General features: G+C 43.9%; 1 protein-coding gene across 2 annotated transcripts in view; it reads left to right on the top strand.

The window, feature by feature from the left end:
• Window positions 1-17,437, top strand: part of plch2a (phospholipase C, eta 2a) — a 203,539-nt gene that overhangs the window by 79,265 nt on the left and 106,837 nt on the right. Inside the window, exon 1 of one of the 2 annotated variants that reach the window (XM_030422799.1) lies at window positions 3,853-4,352. The exons of the other annotated variant lie outside the window; for it this stretch is intronic. Coding sequence (XP_030278659.1) covers window positions 4,310-4,352 — 43 coding nt within the window. The 5' untranslated portion in view covers window positions 3,853-4,309. Of the gene's footprint in view, window positions 1-3,852; window positions 4,353-17,437 lie in introns of those variants that run through there. 2 annotated transcript variants of the gene reach the window in all.

The following is a 17,437-nucleotide window of genomic DNA, read 5'->3' as shown; positions in this document are numbered from 1 at the left end:
AATTCAAGATCAAAACTTGAAATTTCAGTTTCAAATTTTACTTTTTCAAGTACAAAACATTTGACCCCGATTTAGCTCCATACAAAAGCCCTGAGAGGCTGCTCACATGCTCGTAGCTAACTTCTAGCTGTAGCAGACAGCTAAGTCCCCCGCTGTGCAGAACAGGTCCTGCTGCTATACTATACTGTGACTCATCGGACAGCTACTGTAGCATGCCCAAAGCTCATTGAAGCAGCAGGAGGTGTTGCACGCTAATGTACAAAGAAGACCCGGAAAGATAAATGAAGCTTGACTAGTTGAAGCACAGGTTCGGGTGCAGCTCCACTGGGTGCTGGATTATGAATTTGTTGAAGATGAAGAACAGCGTAAGGCCCCTGAAAAAATGTGTGCAAAAGAGTGAGGGTTTGTTGCTCCTGCCTCATGAAACATGCATGAGGTGAGACAATTCACAATGTGTATTATTCATGCAGTAGCTGAAAGTTGCTGAACATACTGTAAATTATGTTATTTATTTGAGGGTAATGTACTGTGACTTTGGTTCCTCTCCAGCAACCCCAGCCATGATTACAATGTGCACTCATAAATGCATTCACAAGCCTTGGCATTAATGATCCTTGCCATTACATCTCCACTTCATTTGGCATCCACTGTATGTGCTGCCACCCCACTACTGCATGGTTCACCTATTATCGGTCTATGAAGATCAATAACAGGAGAATTAGACTGAAGCTTCTGACAACAGATAATGTCAATACTTGCACGAGTTTCCATCAGAAATGCTTTCTTGTTAAGACAGAAAAGACTTTGAAATGAATTAAATACTCTATTATAGATATCACTGCTATTTTAAAGTACAAAAAAGTGTATTCTGTATCTGTTCTTCCTAGCACTTCACTGAAGCTACACGATCCAAGAATCTTTCAAATTCAAGATGCCATGATTTCACACAAGATGGAAATATACATTAGGTGGCAATCTTCAACACGTTTTACACATCATTGTACTCAGATTTTCATAAAATTCCATCTAGTGTATTTCTAAATCTTATAAATGTGATCTTGAATACCATTTTTGCATGACATATGAGCTTAAAATAGTTTATAATGATGTAACCAGTGGTGGTTCTAGTCACTGCTGTAGGTTTTTTGTGCTTCGTGTTAAAGTGAAACTCTCGCCAAAATGCAACCTAGGCTCTTTTTGTGAATGTATATGAGTCAAACCTTTGTGTAAAAACATAATTACGGCGAAAAGAGGCACCGTATTTTCGTTTTCGGGTCAAATTCATTTTCAATGGGAGTGCTAGGGGAAAATGAGTGATAGCATCAAAATCTCTATTTTTAAAACACTAAGAAGGCTCAACACAACATGAAACTTTGCTTGTAGTATCTCCAGGGTCTCTACACATGAACACGAGCACTAAGAAACTTGTTTTTGTACACAGAGTTTGCTAAAAAGAACGTTTTTGAACAACTCACCTAAGCAGTAGCTTGTTCCGCTAGCCGCCGTCATGGCAGCCGAAAAGTATCGATCTCCGAATGTGACGTGACCTGGAGGATAGTCAAGGTGAAAAAAAGCCTAGGTTGCATTTTGGCGAGGGTTTTACTTTAACTTGGTAGCCGTCCATCACTATGGGACGCTGATTGTAAAGTTGCACATGCTAAAATAAACTGCAACTTTTCACCACACTTAGCAACAAACAACGTTTAAAAAATGTATGTGAATTTTTTAATGTTACTTTTGACTAGAATTACAGCAATATATGTGAGCTTTGTGATGTTTACTTCTCTTGTAAAAATATAATTTCAATATTTAATCTTTATAAAAAACCTAAATCTAAATGTTAAATCTAAATGTTAGATATAAATCTAAATGTTAAATTTAAATATAAATGTTAACACTAGTATGCATACAGTATATATATTTTGATTTATATTTAACATTTAGATTTATATTTTTTATTCAGATTAAACATTGAAGTTTTATTTTTACAAGAGAAGTAAATATCACAAAAAATTCACAAACATTTTTAAAACGTTGTTTGTTGTTTCTAAATGTGGTGAAAAGTTGCAGTTTATTTTATCCTGAAAGTCAGGCTCAATGGCTTTTGTACTGTTAGGTGTTGTGCATTGTTGCTATCGCTAACCGTATCCAACTCCCCTGGCTGAAGAACATTACCATAATGAATGTACATTAGGCAATGAACACGGCTACTGCTAGTAGTCATTGCTGCCGAGGTAGCTTGTTAGTATTTTGAAATTCTGGCTGTACTTTCTATTCCTGTGTGACTAGCTCGCTAATAGCTCTGGCAATATATGATAGCCTGCCCAGTCTTTACAGAAGATTGGATTGGCTTTTTAGAGGCCTGCAAAGCAAACAGATACAGGATATTTTTCTTTCATTTGTCAGAGCATTTGACAGTTGGGATGATAAGAGATGTCTTGCAAATCTAGCACTAAGAAATCTTCTAAAATAACTTACCAGTCCTAGCTTGAAGGGATTCATTGACCTCTAGTGTACTGAATAATTGAATGACATTTTTCCACGAAGTCCACAAAAGATCCCTTTTTAGAAAGGCTGTAAAATTATGTAACTGAAGAAAAACTGTGAATGCAAACTTCCCCTGAAAAGACCTGTATAGAGTGTATAGAACCAGCTGTTTCTCCCTGCTCCTCCAGTCTTACAGTCTAGCTAAGATAGGTTAACAATACCTTGTTACCAAATCTGTAGTTGTAAGTTGTATGTCCCAATATGTTGATGTAAAAACATAAAGGAAGAAGAAATGTCATAGTCATAGTTCTGGTACAATTGAATAAGTCCCAAAAAAGCTCTTGCATAGGATTATTTAAAAATATACCCGTTATTGTTATATCAAGATAATTCATTTGTTTTAGTTTCCCGGTGACAACTCCAATCTAAAAATGTCCTCAGTAGAACCTGTCCTCAACAATCATAAAGTTGAAAACAAAAGCAACTTATTTCAACCAATAGTTGTTTGACCTCTTGTGACCGTAGTAACTATTACATCTGCCAAGGAGTAAGTGTGGAGAAGTAGTTTAGAGTTAAAATTCCAAAAATAGAAGGGGTTGGGGATGGAGGGCTGGCTTTAACAAGCAAGTTCATTATGAAGAGCGCTGTTTGTGTCCAGCGTGTTCTTTAATTTTCTTTAATTTTTTCTTTACTTAAAGGAGATATGACATGTATCAAATGTCACTAAGGAACATATGACATACTAATGTAAACATATCAGTGGTTTGCAGAAACTGCCAACAATTTAAGCTGGTGACTGAGCTCCTACAGTCAGAATCTCCTGGAAGTTTATAGAGAGGGAATGCAAGTGTGAGTGCGGCTTCACCAATGCATGTATTGAAAAACCGAAAGATCAATATACAGAAGAGCAAATGAAAAAGTTCTATCAGCAGCTCAAGGCTGCTTTCTCTCCTGCTAGCCTCAGGGCTAAATCATCGCAAAGTTCCTCTTATTCCTTTCACCTTTCTGTTATTTTACCCCCATCTGTCCCTCCCTACTTCTACCCACTGCTGGGACAAACCCATCCATGCCTGGCCGGTCCTCTCTCTCAGCAGCTCCATGTTGAATAAAACATGCGCGCCACACGCTGCTGCTCTTTGCTTCTTGCAAATCACAGCCACCTTGCCTCTTTCGCGCCTCTTGCATCCCTCCATGGTCTCTGTCTCTTCACTCTCCTCCCTTTTATCTCAGCAGATCCATTTCAGACCATTTCCTTTCTCTGCCTTCTCCTCCTGCTCCACCTCCTTTTCAGTTTTCCCTCCCCCATTCTTCTCTCTCTTCCTCTCCCATTTCTCCCTCCCTCCCTCCCTACCTTCTCCATCTAATAGCGCTTATTCTCCCAGGTGATCGGCTTTGAACCGAGCTTCCCCCTCTCGTATGAGAGCCATGAGTGGTTGACTGCACCGAGCGCGCTCCCAAAGCTCTCCAGGCAACATCCCCCCTCCCACCAGTCTGTACAGTAGAGGCGGAAGACGAAGTATGCAAGACTACACTATTGTCTTTGCTGCTAACCGCCACACAAGCACATAGACAGAGAGGATGGGCTTCCTTGAAGGCAGAAAGCGAGGAGAGAGGAAAGATTGTACAACAGTGGTAGAGTAAAGAGGAAAGGATAGGTAAGTTCTCCCAAAAGCTTTTTCTGTCACACCTCTGGTGATGACACCCACGGGGCGAGGCATCCCTGTGACAGTCGCAGCCCTCCAGATGGTAGTTTGGGTGAAGCCAGCCCCTCCATCTCTGTTTTAGCAGCACATGGAGCTCTGTCTCTTTTGGGAATACACCAATGGACGATTCCAGCAATATTCGCAGCCTGAGCCCAGATAAAGGTAAGATAAGCAAGCAGTCATTTCATTTCACTTGCATGCAGCTTTGAAGAAGTAGGCCAGCTCAAGATGAGGAGCTCCTCATGCTTGTCAGAGGTGAAAGAGGGGGAGTGATGGCAGACTATTACCTTGCCTCAGCCTACCAACTCCTCATCTCTCATGAAAACAAATTCAGACTGTTAGTTTGACATCAGCTATGTACTTTGCTTCTTTTCACTAGATCTCAGATTGTTGTCAGACCTCCATCACTGCCTACACATGCTCATATCCTGCAGATATTTGCAGGTGGCTGACGCTTGGACAGAAGCTTAAAGTTGTGGACTGCACGTCACTCTATTAAAATGACCCTTTGTTGTTGCATCTCGGGGCTCGATCTGTTAATTATCTCTCACTCTCCACCCTCAAAGCCATCACCAGCCCAACCCTGTTTTAAAGGGGGTCACCAGGGAGGCAGCGTGCTCCTGTCAAAGTACAGTTGCCAAAGTCCTGTTGTCTTATTGTCAACCTCAGCAACAGAGACGGAAGATGATAAGTAGAGACAGAGGAGGGAGGGAGAAAATAAGGAAAAGGAGACAAAATGTCCCCCCCCCCCCCCGATTCTTTCCTGCATTCCCCCAAGCCCCAGTAACCATAGAGCACGTCATTAGTGTAGGATCACCCTGGCTCACAGGAGCAGCGCAGCCGGGGAAGCAGTGTGAAGCGCTATAATCAGACCTTAACAAAACCTTACAATAGAGCTCTAATGCCTACACTGAGTTCTCATGTTTGATGTTTTCTTTGGGAAACCCTGAACAGGAACTCTAAATGAGTTTTTTATGGTTACTTTACACTAGTTATGATACTGAACTTTCTAAAGGACTGTTTTCTTAATTGCCTCTCTTTGGAATAAGTTTCATCATTGCTGGTTGGGGCCTTTAAGGATTAGTTCACCCAAAAATTTAAATTCAGTCATTGTACTCACCCCTTCGCTGATGGAAACACAGAACATTTCTGGAGCTTCACAGTGAAACAGTGTTGATGTAATTTTCAGTGTGTCACTTATTTTCCCACTTCTTATACCGATGCATCAATACTCTTGTCAATTATTATCTTACATAGCATATTAGTCCAGTGATGAAGTAAAGCCATGTCATATCCATGTTTAAACATCAAAGTCAAGTAAAACTACTGATTCTCCAGTTGAGCAATGAGTTTCTATGACATACCGTAACTACATGATTCCTTTTGAATTGGAGTCCTGTATTTTTCTAATCAGCCATCTGAATCCTACTATTAAATCAATAGCACAGCAGTTACATGGAAAGTAGATACTGGTTATAAGTTGATTGTTTTATTAGATATTAATGAGACAGGTTTTGGGGTTAATATAGTTTGGGTAAATGGGTAAATCATATTAATGGAGGAACAAAACAACTGTATTCTTTTATCTCATTAGATCAGTCAATTAACTGAAAAAACATCGGTTTGAGTAATCCGTAAAAAACAGAATGTAAGTGCAACCCAAGACTATGCCCTCATACTTGTTTCTTACCAGCTCACCAGCTATTGATCACTTACCTGCAAAAATTCACGTCGCCCCCCACACCCTTAATGTATCCATCAATGGATGTGAAACCCCTCAGCAGAGTGTGCTGCAATCTGTACAATATGTTACAGATCATATAAAGAAAGCATTACGTTTTATATCGTACTGTCAGACCACGTGAGAATGTGTGTTTGATGCGTATGCTTTCACGCCATTCGTCATCAGGAGCTGTTCCCCCTGTACTGGTATGAATGTAATTTGACAGTCTCTTTAATAAGGCTCAGGTTGAAGGTTGAGGATTCTTGAAAGTATATGGAATATGGACTTTTTTAGATGCATCAGAGGGTTATACTGAAACGGCCCTGGGGGCAGAAATGGAATCACTTGCCACTGTTGAGGAAATATGTTGCTGTTTGATATTAATGCTGCAGGTGAATCTCTAAGAAAGTGTGTCAAGTGGGATATCAGTAGGAGCTGGCTGCATAATATAGTATGAGTCATGTTTCAATAATCTGAGTGAGCGGGCGAGGGATGTTTGTTTCTCAGGACCAATACGTGGCCTTGGTTGATATATAACTTGATGCATGCTTTGCTGTCAACAAATATAGTGCTCTTGTCAGTTTTAAAAGATTTGATGAAAGGTCTGTCTGTAAATCTTGTATCCAAAATGACATTTTAATCTTAGGTGGAGTTTAAACCATGCTCAACTGACTGTATGAAAGAAGTTCAGCCCACAGTATATATTTTCATACTTTAAATTCTGGTGAACTCTGAAATGATTTCAGCGTGATATAGGAGCTGTAGGTCGAAGGGTCTCAAAGATTAATCAATAAGTACGAGTTATTCCCTGCATAGTGTATTTCCACAGCGTAAGTCATGAAAATCAAGCGGGTTTTAGGCACCTTTCACAACATTCAGGGAAGGAACCAGATTCTGGGGAGCATGAGTAGAGATCTGGGTAGAAACTGTTAAGATTTTCCACTTGCTTTGTGCAAAGACCATAGGTGTAGATTATAGTACTGTATGGATAATAGGGGTGTGTCCCATTTAATAAAATAGTTGCTAAATACTTAAAAATAAAGAATGAAGTAAACATTTTGCAGACTGAAGGTGGTGTGTGTGTGTTTGTGTTTGTATACATGTGTGTAACTGTGCATATTACCTGACCAACCTGTCTGAGAAAAAATGTCTCTCCCATTATTTTTAAATCAGGCCCCTATATGTACATGTTTTGGAGTGTAAATGATTCATACTTACCAAACTTTTTGGAGACTACCATTTCCATTTCAAACCAAACCAACACCCTCTGACAAGACTGTGCTCCCACAAAAATAAAATCTTCTAGTGATAGAAGGTCAGTATCCATTGTAATCCTTTTGTAATGGATTTTAAAAAATATTTTTTTTGAGGGCACCAAAAATTATGCTGTCATGCAACATCAACATTCAAAATCAACATTCAAAATGGCAGATATGAGTAACTGAGGCACTGAAATTAGGTATCTGGTTGCTTATATTGACAGGACATAAATATAAATTATTGTCAATACTGAAAACAATTATTGTAAAGGGTGTTTGTAGCCTTTTCCAGGCTACCTTAAGTTGTCTTGGCAAGCACCAAGCACACAGTTGTTGATTTAAGCCTTTTTACTGCTTAAAGGTCCCATATCATAAAAAACACGTTTTCTCTGGTCTCTACATATATAAGCTGGTCCTCCCTGAGCCTGCCAACTCCCTGAATGAGGAAAACAAGTGATTCCTGCATGGTCTCTGCAGCCCACCAACTGGTAAAACGGCGCTCCTACAGGCTGTTCAGATTCTGCTCCTTTCGTTATGTAACAAAAGGAGTCATTATCATAGGCTGGCCTCCTCTGCGCAGTGATAGGAGATATCCGAGAGGGGGGCGTTCATCCCCGAGGTGAAGTTCGGTGTGTGCAGCTGAGAGACAGCAGTGTTTCGCAACGTTGTCGCTCAGAGCTAGAAATGCAATTGCTCTGTTATTGGTTGTAATAATCAACATAAGTGCCTATATTCTGTCCCAGCTACAGAACAACAGAAGAGACCGTGGTTGTGTTTAATTTTTAATGACAACGTGCCGGCTGCGGTTCATGTTAGCTTGTATGTGTGTGCTAACCACTTCACATCAGACTGCTTCAGTAACGTGGGTCAGTACAAAGCTGGCTTTGCCTCGACACTGATCCTCGTAAAAGGATCAGTCCCAACCATACCAGACCCAGCAACTGCACCCGAGCCAGCAATAAGTGTCGCAGCGGTTTGATAATATTTACAGTTGCCGACGAGTATGTTGAAGTCACCTGAAACTGGCTAACTAGTTAGCTCCACTTCGGTCCGCTATGCAATGGCGTTTGAAGCGGGTTTAATGTTAATAAATATAACAATGGAGCTTGATTGTCACAGTAAAAAATCTGGAAATGTGCAGACTGGAGACAGAGACGGAGCTCATTAGCATTTAAAGGTGCAGGCACAGAAACATACTGCTGTGAACAGAGCTCAGCAGAGCGACTTTTAGACAGCTGGAGTTCAGGACCATGTCTGTGTTTGGGGCAATACATATCGAATACAGAGTTGTTGGACCTCTGACAGCTGTGTGAAATTGATGAAAAACAGTATAATATGGGCCCTTTAAATCAGTCATACACAATAGTACTGACAAGGGGACCGAACGTGGCTCGTGAGTCTCGTCCTGCTCTCGTCCAGCTCTTCTGTGCATCTCCCATGCATCCTCAATCTTAGGTCCAGCACGCTACTGTGTATAAAGGGAGACAGCAGTGATTAGTAACCAAGCGCCAGCTCTGTCAATCACTCACCTGGTGCTGCTCCCCTGAGCCCTCTCCACCTCTCTCTCTCCCGCAGCCACGCCTCAACCATGCTCACCTCCACAGTGTTATTCCAACCCCACACAGTTTATCAGTCACTGTACCCAGGCTTCGAGTTAAATGGGAACCAATGTGAGTTGAGCTGACGTTGAAGCAGCAAAATCCTACATCTATGGGGTTATCTAATACATTATCAAAAAACATTATTTTAATCACAAATAATTAATTTCTTTTTTTTGGCTTTATTGATAGATCAGCTAAAGATATGACAGGAAACAGGGAGAGAGAGGGGAGTGACTCGCAGCAAAGGGACCCAGGCCGGGAGTCGAACCCAGGTCCGCTGCAGAGCCTCGGCACATGGGACGCGTGTGCTACCAACTGAGCTAAACGGCGCCCCACAAATAATTAATTTCTCAATGTTATATTACATTTTTACATTAATGATATATACATTTCAAAGAAACATGTTTTCCAGCGCATCTAAGTACTATATTCCCTCATGAATGAAGGCAACAATCACCATGTAAGACCCCTCTGTATGAGGTGTGCTGTCGTACTTTTTTATATTGAAATTAAATGACGGTTGTTGTTGATCTACTTGATACAGGTGCTGGGCTGCTTTTTGTGTGTAAAAGTCATGGACTTGGATCATGTAATGAAGTGAAGTCACCTGTAATGGCAATATCCCAGACCCTGTTACAAATCATGGGATTGTCACATGAGGAGAAACTTTGTGAAACCCCTGCTGCATATTCTAAACCATTGGTGCCTTATTGTAAATTCAACATAAAGTACAATACATTAAGATGTTTCTTTCCATGTTAGCGTGTGAAATTTAGCGTGGCATCGCTATAAAAGCCTGTTCTTTAGGTTTTATGTGCATCCTGTCTGCTTTCGTATCTAAAATCTGTCTAACCTCCCAGCAGCTGTTTGAACACACTTTTTCAACTGAATACAACATTTACACCAAATTATTAAAGATTAAGATTAAGATTGTCTTTATTTTTCCCACAACAGGGAAATTTGCTTGTTACAGCTTGAGATGCAACAGTACAGGAAAAAGAATCAGAAAAATATGCATAGGTTAAATGGAAAATAAACTGAAATAAATAAGATATTTACAAAAAACAAAGTGAGTAGAAAGTGATTGTTCAGGTAATGCTCGAGTTAAACAGTCTGATAGCTGTGGGGATGAGTCATCTGTGGTAGCGCTCCTTATTACACAGTGGGTGTAAGAGTCTGCTGCTGAAGGTGCTGCTCAAGGCTTTCAGTCTGGTGCAGGGGTCGAGAGGTGCTGTCCATGATTTTCTCACCCACCACCTCTATTGAGTCCAGCCGACACTCCAGGACAGAGCTGGACAACCAGTCCTATCCAGTTTGTTTAGTCTCTTCCTGTCCTTGTCCGTGCTGCTGCCTCCCCAGAAGACCGCTGCGTAAAGGAGCAGTGATGCCACAAAAGTGTAATGAAATGTTGGAAGTAATGTCCTCTGCACCTCAAAGGACCTAATTTTCCTAGGCAGATGAAGGCGACTTCGGCCCTTCTTGTACAGGGCGTCCATGTTATCAGTCCAGTCCAGTCTATTGTTAAGGTGAACATCCAGGTATTTGTATTTTGCCACCATCTCTTTTTCTAAACCTTGGATTTTCACTGGTGTGATCTGTGGTGTCTTCCTCAGGAAGTTGCTCACTAGTTCTTTTTGTTTTACTGGTGGTTATGCAGGTGGTTCCATTCATACCAGTTAACAAAGTCGTTGATGACCCCCCTACATTCCTGTTTGTTCCACTCAGACACACATCCAACAATGGCTGTATCATCGGAGAACTTTTGGAGGTGACAATTCAGTGTTCACCCTCTAAGTCCGATGTGTAGAGGGTGAAAAGGAAGGGAGAGAGCACTGTACCCTGAGGGCCCCCCGTGCTGCATAATACCACATCTGAGACCCAGTCCTTGAGTCTCACATACTGTGAGGTCAGGGGTGAATTCACAGGCTTGAAGCTCTCCACTTTTGATTGGATTATTCAGGACAGATGGTAAAACCAAACATGAACAGTCTCTCTCTCAGAAGACACCTGTTCGGCTATTAGCCTATTCATCTATGTCTGCCCTAAACATTAGTCAAAGGTTAGGGTTGGTTATTTCAGAGACCCCCACAAAGCTCAATTTATATCTTCAGCCTGACTGTGCCAGTACATTGTATTTCTCATCGTCCTTGCAGTCGTGCATAACGTTAGGACCATGTGAGAAACAGAGAGTACAAATGGACCCAATCATCTCTAACTCAAACATCTCCATTATCTCATGTTTTTTTATATAGAGGATAAAAGTATGTGCCCAGCACTGTCTCAATCCTCCTCTCTCCTCTCTCAGCAGATGACAGTAGGCTTTTAGTTTAGGTCACGAACATTAGGAGGCCCCCCTGATGAAAGCTCCAAATCATTGAAAAGAACATTTTGCGCTAAACCATCCATCCATCCATCCATTGTCAACCGCTTATCCAGAATCGGGTCGCGGGGGCAGCAGCTTCAGTAGAGAGTCCCAGACATCCCTTTCCCCGGCCACATTGGCTAACTCTGACTGGGGAATCCCCAGGCGCTCCCAGGCCAGAGAAGAGATATAATCCCTCCACCTGGTCCTGGGTCTACCCCTAGGTCTCCTCCCAGTTGGACGTGCCAGGAACACCTCCCTAGGAAGGCGCCCTGGTGGCATCCTCATCAGATGCCCGAACCACCTCAACTGGCTCCTTTCCACGCAGAGGAGCAGCGGCTCTACTCCGAGTCCCTCCCGGATGGCTGAGCTTCTTACCCTATCTCTAAGGGAGACCCCAACCACCCTGCGAAGAAAACCCATTTCGGCCGCTTGTACCCGCGATCTCATTCTTTCGGTCATGACCCATCGCTCATGACCATAGGTGAGGGTAGGGACGAAGAATGACCGGTAGATCGAGAGCTTTGCCTTTCGGCTCAGCTCCCTTTTCGTCACAACCGTGCGGTGAAGCGCATGCAACACCGCACCCGCTGCTCCGACTCTCCTGTCAATCTCACGCCCCATCATCCCCTCACTCGTGAACAAAACCCCGAGGTACTTGAACTCCTTCACTTGGGGCAAGGACACATTCCCCACCTGGAGTAGGCAATCCACCGGTTTCCTACTGAGAACCATGGCCTCAGATTTAGAGGTGCTGATCCTCATCCCTGCCACTTCACACTCAGCTGCGAACTGATCCAATGAGCATTGTAGATCTACAGCCGATGATGCCGTCAAGACCACATCATCCGCAAAAAGCAGTGATGCGATCCTAAGGTCACCGACCTGTAACCCCTCCATACCACGACTGCGCCTCGAAATCCTGTCCATGTAAATCACAAACAGGATTGGGTACAAGGCACAGCCCTGGCGGAGGCCAACACCCACTTGGAACAAGTCCGACTTACTTCCGAGTATACGCACACAGCTCTCACTTTGAGAATATAGGGATTGGATGGCCCTGAGAAGGGACCCCTATCACCCCATACTCCCGCAGCACCTTCCACAGAACACCTCGGGGGACTCAGTCGTACGCCTTCTCCAGATCCACAAAACACGTGTGGGCTGGGAGATTGTACTCCCAGGCTCCCTCCAAGACCCCTGCCAGAGTAAAGAGCTGGTCCGTTGTTCCACGACCAGGACGGAATCCGCATTGTTCCTCTTCAATCTGAGGTTCGACAATCGGCCGGACCCTCCTTTCCAGCACCTTGGAGTAGACTTTCCCAGGCAGGCTGAGTAGTGTGATACCTCTGTTATTGGCACACACCCTCTGGTCCCCTTTCTTAAAGAGAGGGACCACCACACCTGTTTGCCACTCCTTCGGCACCGACCCCGACCCCCACGCAATGTTGAAGAGGCGTGTCAACCAAGACAACCCCTCAACACCCAGAGTCTTCAGCATTTCTGGTGGTATCTCATCGATCCCTGGGGCTTTGCCACTGTGGAGTTGTTTGACTACCACAGTGACTTCACCCAGGGAAATCGGCGACGATACCCCATCATCCTCCAGCTCTGTCTCCATTACAGAGGGTGGCTGAGTGGGATTCAGGAGGTCACCAAAGTACTCCTTCCACCGCCCTATAACCTCCTCAGTCGAAGTCAACAAGGTCCCATCCCCGCTGTACACAGCTTGGATGGTTCCCCGTTTCCCCCTCCTGAGGTGGCGGACAGTCTTCCAGAAGCGCTTTGGTGCCGCCCGAAAGTCCTTCTCCATGGCCTCGCCGAACTCCTCCCACACCCGCTGCTTTGCCTCTGCCACAGCTGCGGCTGCCGCCCTTCGGGCCCGTCGGTACCCCAAAACTGCCTCAGGAGTCCCCCGGGACAACATGTCCCTGAAGGACTCCTTCTTCAGTCGGATGGCTTCCCTGACCACCGGTGTCCACCACGGTGTCCGAGGGTTGCCGCCCCTTGAGGCACCTAAGACCCTATGGCCACAGGACACAGCTGCAGCTTCAACAATGGAAGCTTTGAACATCGTCCATTCAGGTTCAATATCCCCAGCCTCCACAGGGATGCTAGGCCTGCCACTGAAACCAACTCACCACCAGGTGGTGATCAGTTGACAGCTCTGCCCCTCTCTTCACCCGAGTGTCCAAGACACACGGTCGGAGATCAGATGATACGATCACAAAATCGATCATTGACCTTCGACCTAGGGTGCTCTGGTACCACGTACACTTATGAGCATCCTTGTGTTCGAACATGGTGTTCATTATAGACAGACCGTGACTAGCACAGAAGTCTAATTATAGAACACCACTCGGGTTCAGATCGGGGAGGCCGTTCCTCCCAATCACGCCCCTCCAGGTATCTCCGTCATTGCCGACGTGCACGTTGAAGTCCCCCAGTAAGACCACGGAGTCCCCCACTGGGGCCCCTTGCAGGGCCCCAGCCAGGACCTCCAAGAAGGCCGCATACTCCAAACTGCCGTTCGGTGCGTACGCACAGACAGCAGTCAGGGTTTTCCCCCCAGCCCTTAGGCGTAGGGAGGCGACCCTCTCGTCCTCTGGGTAGACTCCAACACGGCGGCGCTCAGCCGGGGACTTATCCGCCCACACCCGCCCGGCGCCTCACACCTTTGGCAACTCCGGAGAAGAATAGTGTCCAGCCCCTTTCCAGGAGTTTGGATCCAGAGCTGATGCTGTGCGTGGAGGCAAGCCCCACCAGATCCAACCGGTAACGCTCAACCTCCCGCACCAGCTCCGGCTCCTTCCCCCCAAGAGAGGTGACATTCCGCGTCCCCAGAGCCAGCCTCTGCCGCCCAGGTCTGGGCTGCCGAGGCCCGCCACCACCACTGCCACCCGACCCCAGCGGTTTCTCCTGCGGATGGTGGGTCCACGGGATGGGGGAGGGAGAAGTGCCACGTTACTCTTTCGGGCTGTGCCCAGCCGGGCCTCGTGGCAGACCCGGCCACCAGGCGCTCGCTCACGGGCCCTCCGTCCGGGCCAGGCTCCGGACGTGGGCCCCGGGCTTCCTCCGGGCAGGGTCTCTCGCCTCACACCTCTATTTTTCATGGGGTATTTTGAACCATACTTAGTCTGGCCCCTCACCTGAGACCAATTTGCCTTGGGAGACCCTACCGGGAGCACATGGCTCCTGACAACCTAGCTCCCAGGTTCATTGGGACACGCAAACCTCTCCACCACGATAAGGTGATGGTTCCCGGAGAGGAAAAACCACCTTGGTGAAATGTGAACAAGACAACAGGGATACACACTTAGTGTGAGATAGAAATCAGGTCTTGCCTTCAGAAGTTGTTTAAGTGGCAGAATTGATGAGCTGAATAAAAATGACTGAACCTAATAATGTTTTTTGTGTTCTTAATGCTTCAGTTTGTTGCTGTGTGATCTCCTCTGGGAGCCACACTCTAGGAGCTTGTTGTGTATGACAACAGACTTTTCAAATGACAATGATAAGTGACAGCTTCTTTTGTGATTCCAAATAAAGAGTAGTTATCATCTTCCCTGACTGTCATAGCACAGGCACATTGTGCAGTATGTTATACCGAGGACAAAAGCCAACATGTATGTAGCATTGGAAACTGGTGGTGTTTCTTCATTCCAGCCTGGTCTGTTGCAGAGATTGCTACTTAGCAGTAAACTATTGTTTTTCATGACACTCCAAGATTTCCTGAATGTAGCTCATAAGCTTGAAAAGCTGCTTCCAAACCTGAATGGTTTTGTCTTTCACCAACTTAATAGAAACAGTTGTCAATAAGCCCAATATTTGAATTGCTGAGACAATGGTCATGATTCACAGGGGTTCAACCAGGCTACTTGACCCTAGTGCCACACTCATAACTTAGAATTTATGGCCGTATTCTGGTTGGGCTGCATCACTATACATCATGTTGTTTGTTCCCCCCTTTTCTCTTTTTTTTGAGTGGTCCCTATGGGAACTTCTGTGTCCATCAGTGTCACACTGCTCAACTTTACCTACTGGCACAAGAGTTATAATACATATTCATAATTGTGCTTTGAGCTTCACAGTGGTCCACTGAAAAAATGTTGTGTGTGAACTATTGGAAGATCCCTGTATCCATTTATTGATGTCATCCATCATTAAGAAAGGAATGTGGTACAGGTTGTGTTGTTCATCTTGGGTATGATCAATATCAGCAAATTAAGTTTTTACAGGACATAACACTGGTTGTCTATAGGAAACCTTTGACCTTACCTGATTCCTTAATTAAAAATGTGAATCAGAGTGAAATTATGATGTTCTTATATTGTTAACATTGTTTTTCTGGACAAAAAATTACAAAGATGAATTGTGGAACATAGCCATAGCCATTAGCAGCTTCCATTGAACATGACTGACACTGACATTCAAAATTTCATATTGGTTGAAATGTAATGCGACCTGTTTGTGCGTGCAGTCATGCATCTGTCATTGTATGTGCATGTATGTGTATACAGCATATTGCCTTAGTTAAAAAGTCACATTGGATATTGTGTCAGAAAGCAGCAGAGCCAGTGGGCAGCTCCCAACCAGAAGCAATGCAATGTTTTATCGCTCAGTGTTACCGCTTGTTTTGCTGACTACAACATCTGTAAAGGCAGAGGTGCAATACACACCCAGGCAGTCCGCACTAAAAATCCACCAAATGGGTTCTTAAAAACTGAAATCACTATTGAGGGATCAACAATTTGGCCAGAGGCATTACTTTTTGGGGTCTGGCCAATTTTTGTGATTCCAACATTGCATGAATACCTGGAATTGCATCTAATTTAGCAAAAGGATGAACTGAATAGACTTTGGTGGTCCAAGGTCAAAAACACAGAACACGTTTTTGGCCATAGTCGAAGAATTCATACACTAACTACTGCAAAATTGCATACAGTTGTGTGTAAATAGGATAAAGAAAATAAGAAATACAAATAAAAAGTGTGTATCCAAAAGGTCAAAGATCAACTTCAGTGTGAGATCATGTTTGTGCGCATTTCTGGCTGTTTTTCGACACTATAACTCAGAATTTTACAATCATCACGCACTTGATGAAACTGAACTAAACAGTCAGTGTTGGACCATTCTGGCAAGCCTTTGTCTGCTACATTTTTTGCACAGCATGTATCTGCCAACAACAAATAGTTTAAACTTTTCTTTAAGTTTAACAGTTTTTTATGTTGCAATTTTTAAGTTGATTCATTATTTAAATTTTGACTTATGATAACGCTGTGCTTATGACGTGGTTAGGTTGAGGCAGTAAAACAACTCTGTTAGGGTTTGGAATAGATCTATGTTTTGGCTAAAAATACCAGCCATTACCAATAGCTTTGGTCGCTACAAACGTAGCATGAGTGTACGGACATAGCTATCTTTAGTTTGCACGAACACGGCTGGAAGTTGTCTTAATGGTGCAGCGGTGTTAATATTCTTGGAGTTTTGTTTTCTTATTTATATTGTTTCTACTGCATTTTTTAAACTGCAAGTTTCCCTGTTATGCGACCAATAAAGGATTAGCTTATCTCATCTTCTTGTAAATACACAGTGTCCCTCTTACAAATGTTGAAACGCAGTATAGAACTGCGGTCACTGGCTTGGTAGCCTTCTTGCCACCTTCCCTCCACCTACTGATATGAGAGTCAGGACACAAGCATGTAGTGTGAACTTGATATTACTTGCTTGTATGAACGTCACTATTGCACAAATGAAACATTTAAATGTGAGTGTATCAGTTGTTTGCAGGATGTTCACTGCCAACATTTCATCCTGGCAAACATAAAAATTAACAGAACAATGTGTTCTTTTTGTCATTCCAGCTTCCAGGCTGCACTTTCTTGTCACCTCCTACATGCTCTGTCCTTGTCATCCGTCATCAGCTGAAATCAAGCACCCTCTCGCAACTCATAACTTTACTAGCATGAATGCAGGTGATCCTGTGTGAAATAGCTGCATAAGCTAACAGACTGGTGTTTCATTAACAGCTATGTGAGAAGAATGTCCCAAGAGAATATGAGGCATCTTCCCCTGCTCTGAGCACAACCCCACTGAAAAGGACAGTAAGAAAGGCACAGCACAGAGCTCTTATTAGAACTTGGCCTTTCAGCAGGGACTTGTGACAGGTCACAAGTCCCTGCTGAAACACATATAGACAGTGTTCAGAGGCCTTTCTTGTCTTCTGTCTTTGATCAGAGATGTTGACCCAGAAAGGATAATAAGAAACTCATCTACTAAGAAGCAAGGATAGCTGGGATTAGACA

This window comes from Sparus aurata, chromosome 7 (assembly GCF_900880675.1).
Source record: "Sparus aurata chromosome 7, fSpaAur1.1, whole genome shotgun sequence".
Classification (NCBI taxonomy): domain Eukaryota; kingdom Metazoa; phylum Chordata; class Actinopteri; order Spariformes; family Sparidae; genus Sparus; species Sparus aurata.
Note: the sequence above shows the minus strand (reverse complement) of the source record. Positions and strands in the feature narration are given on the sequence as shown.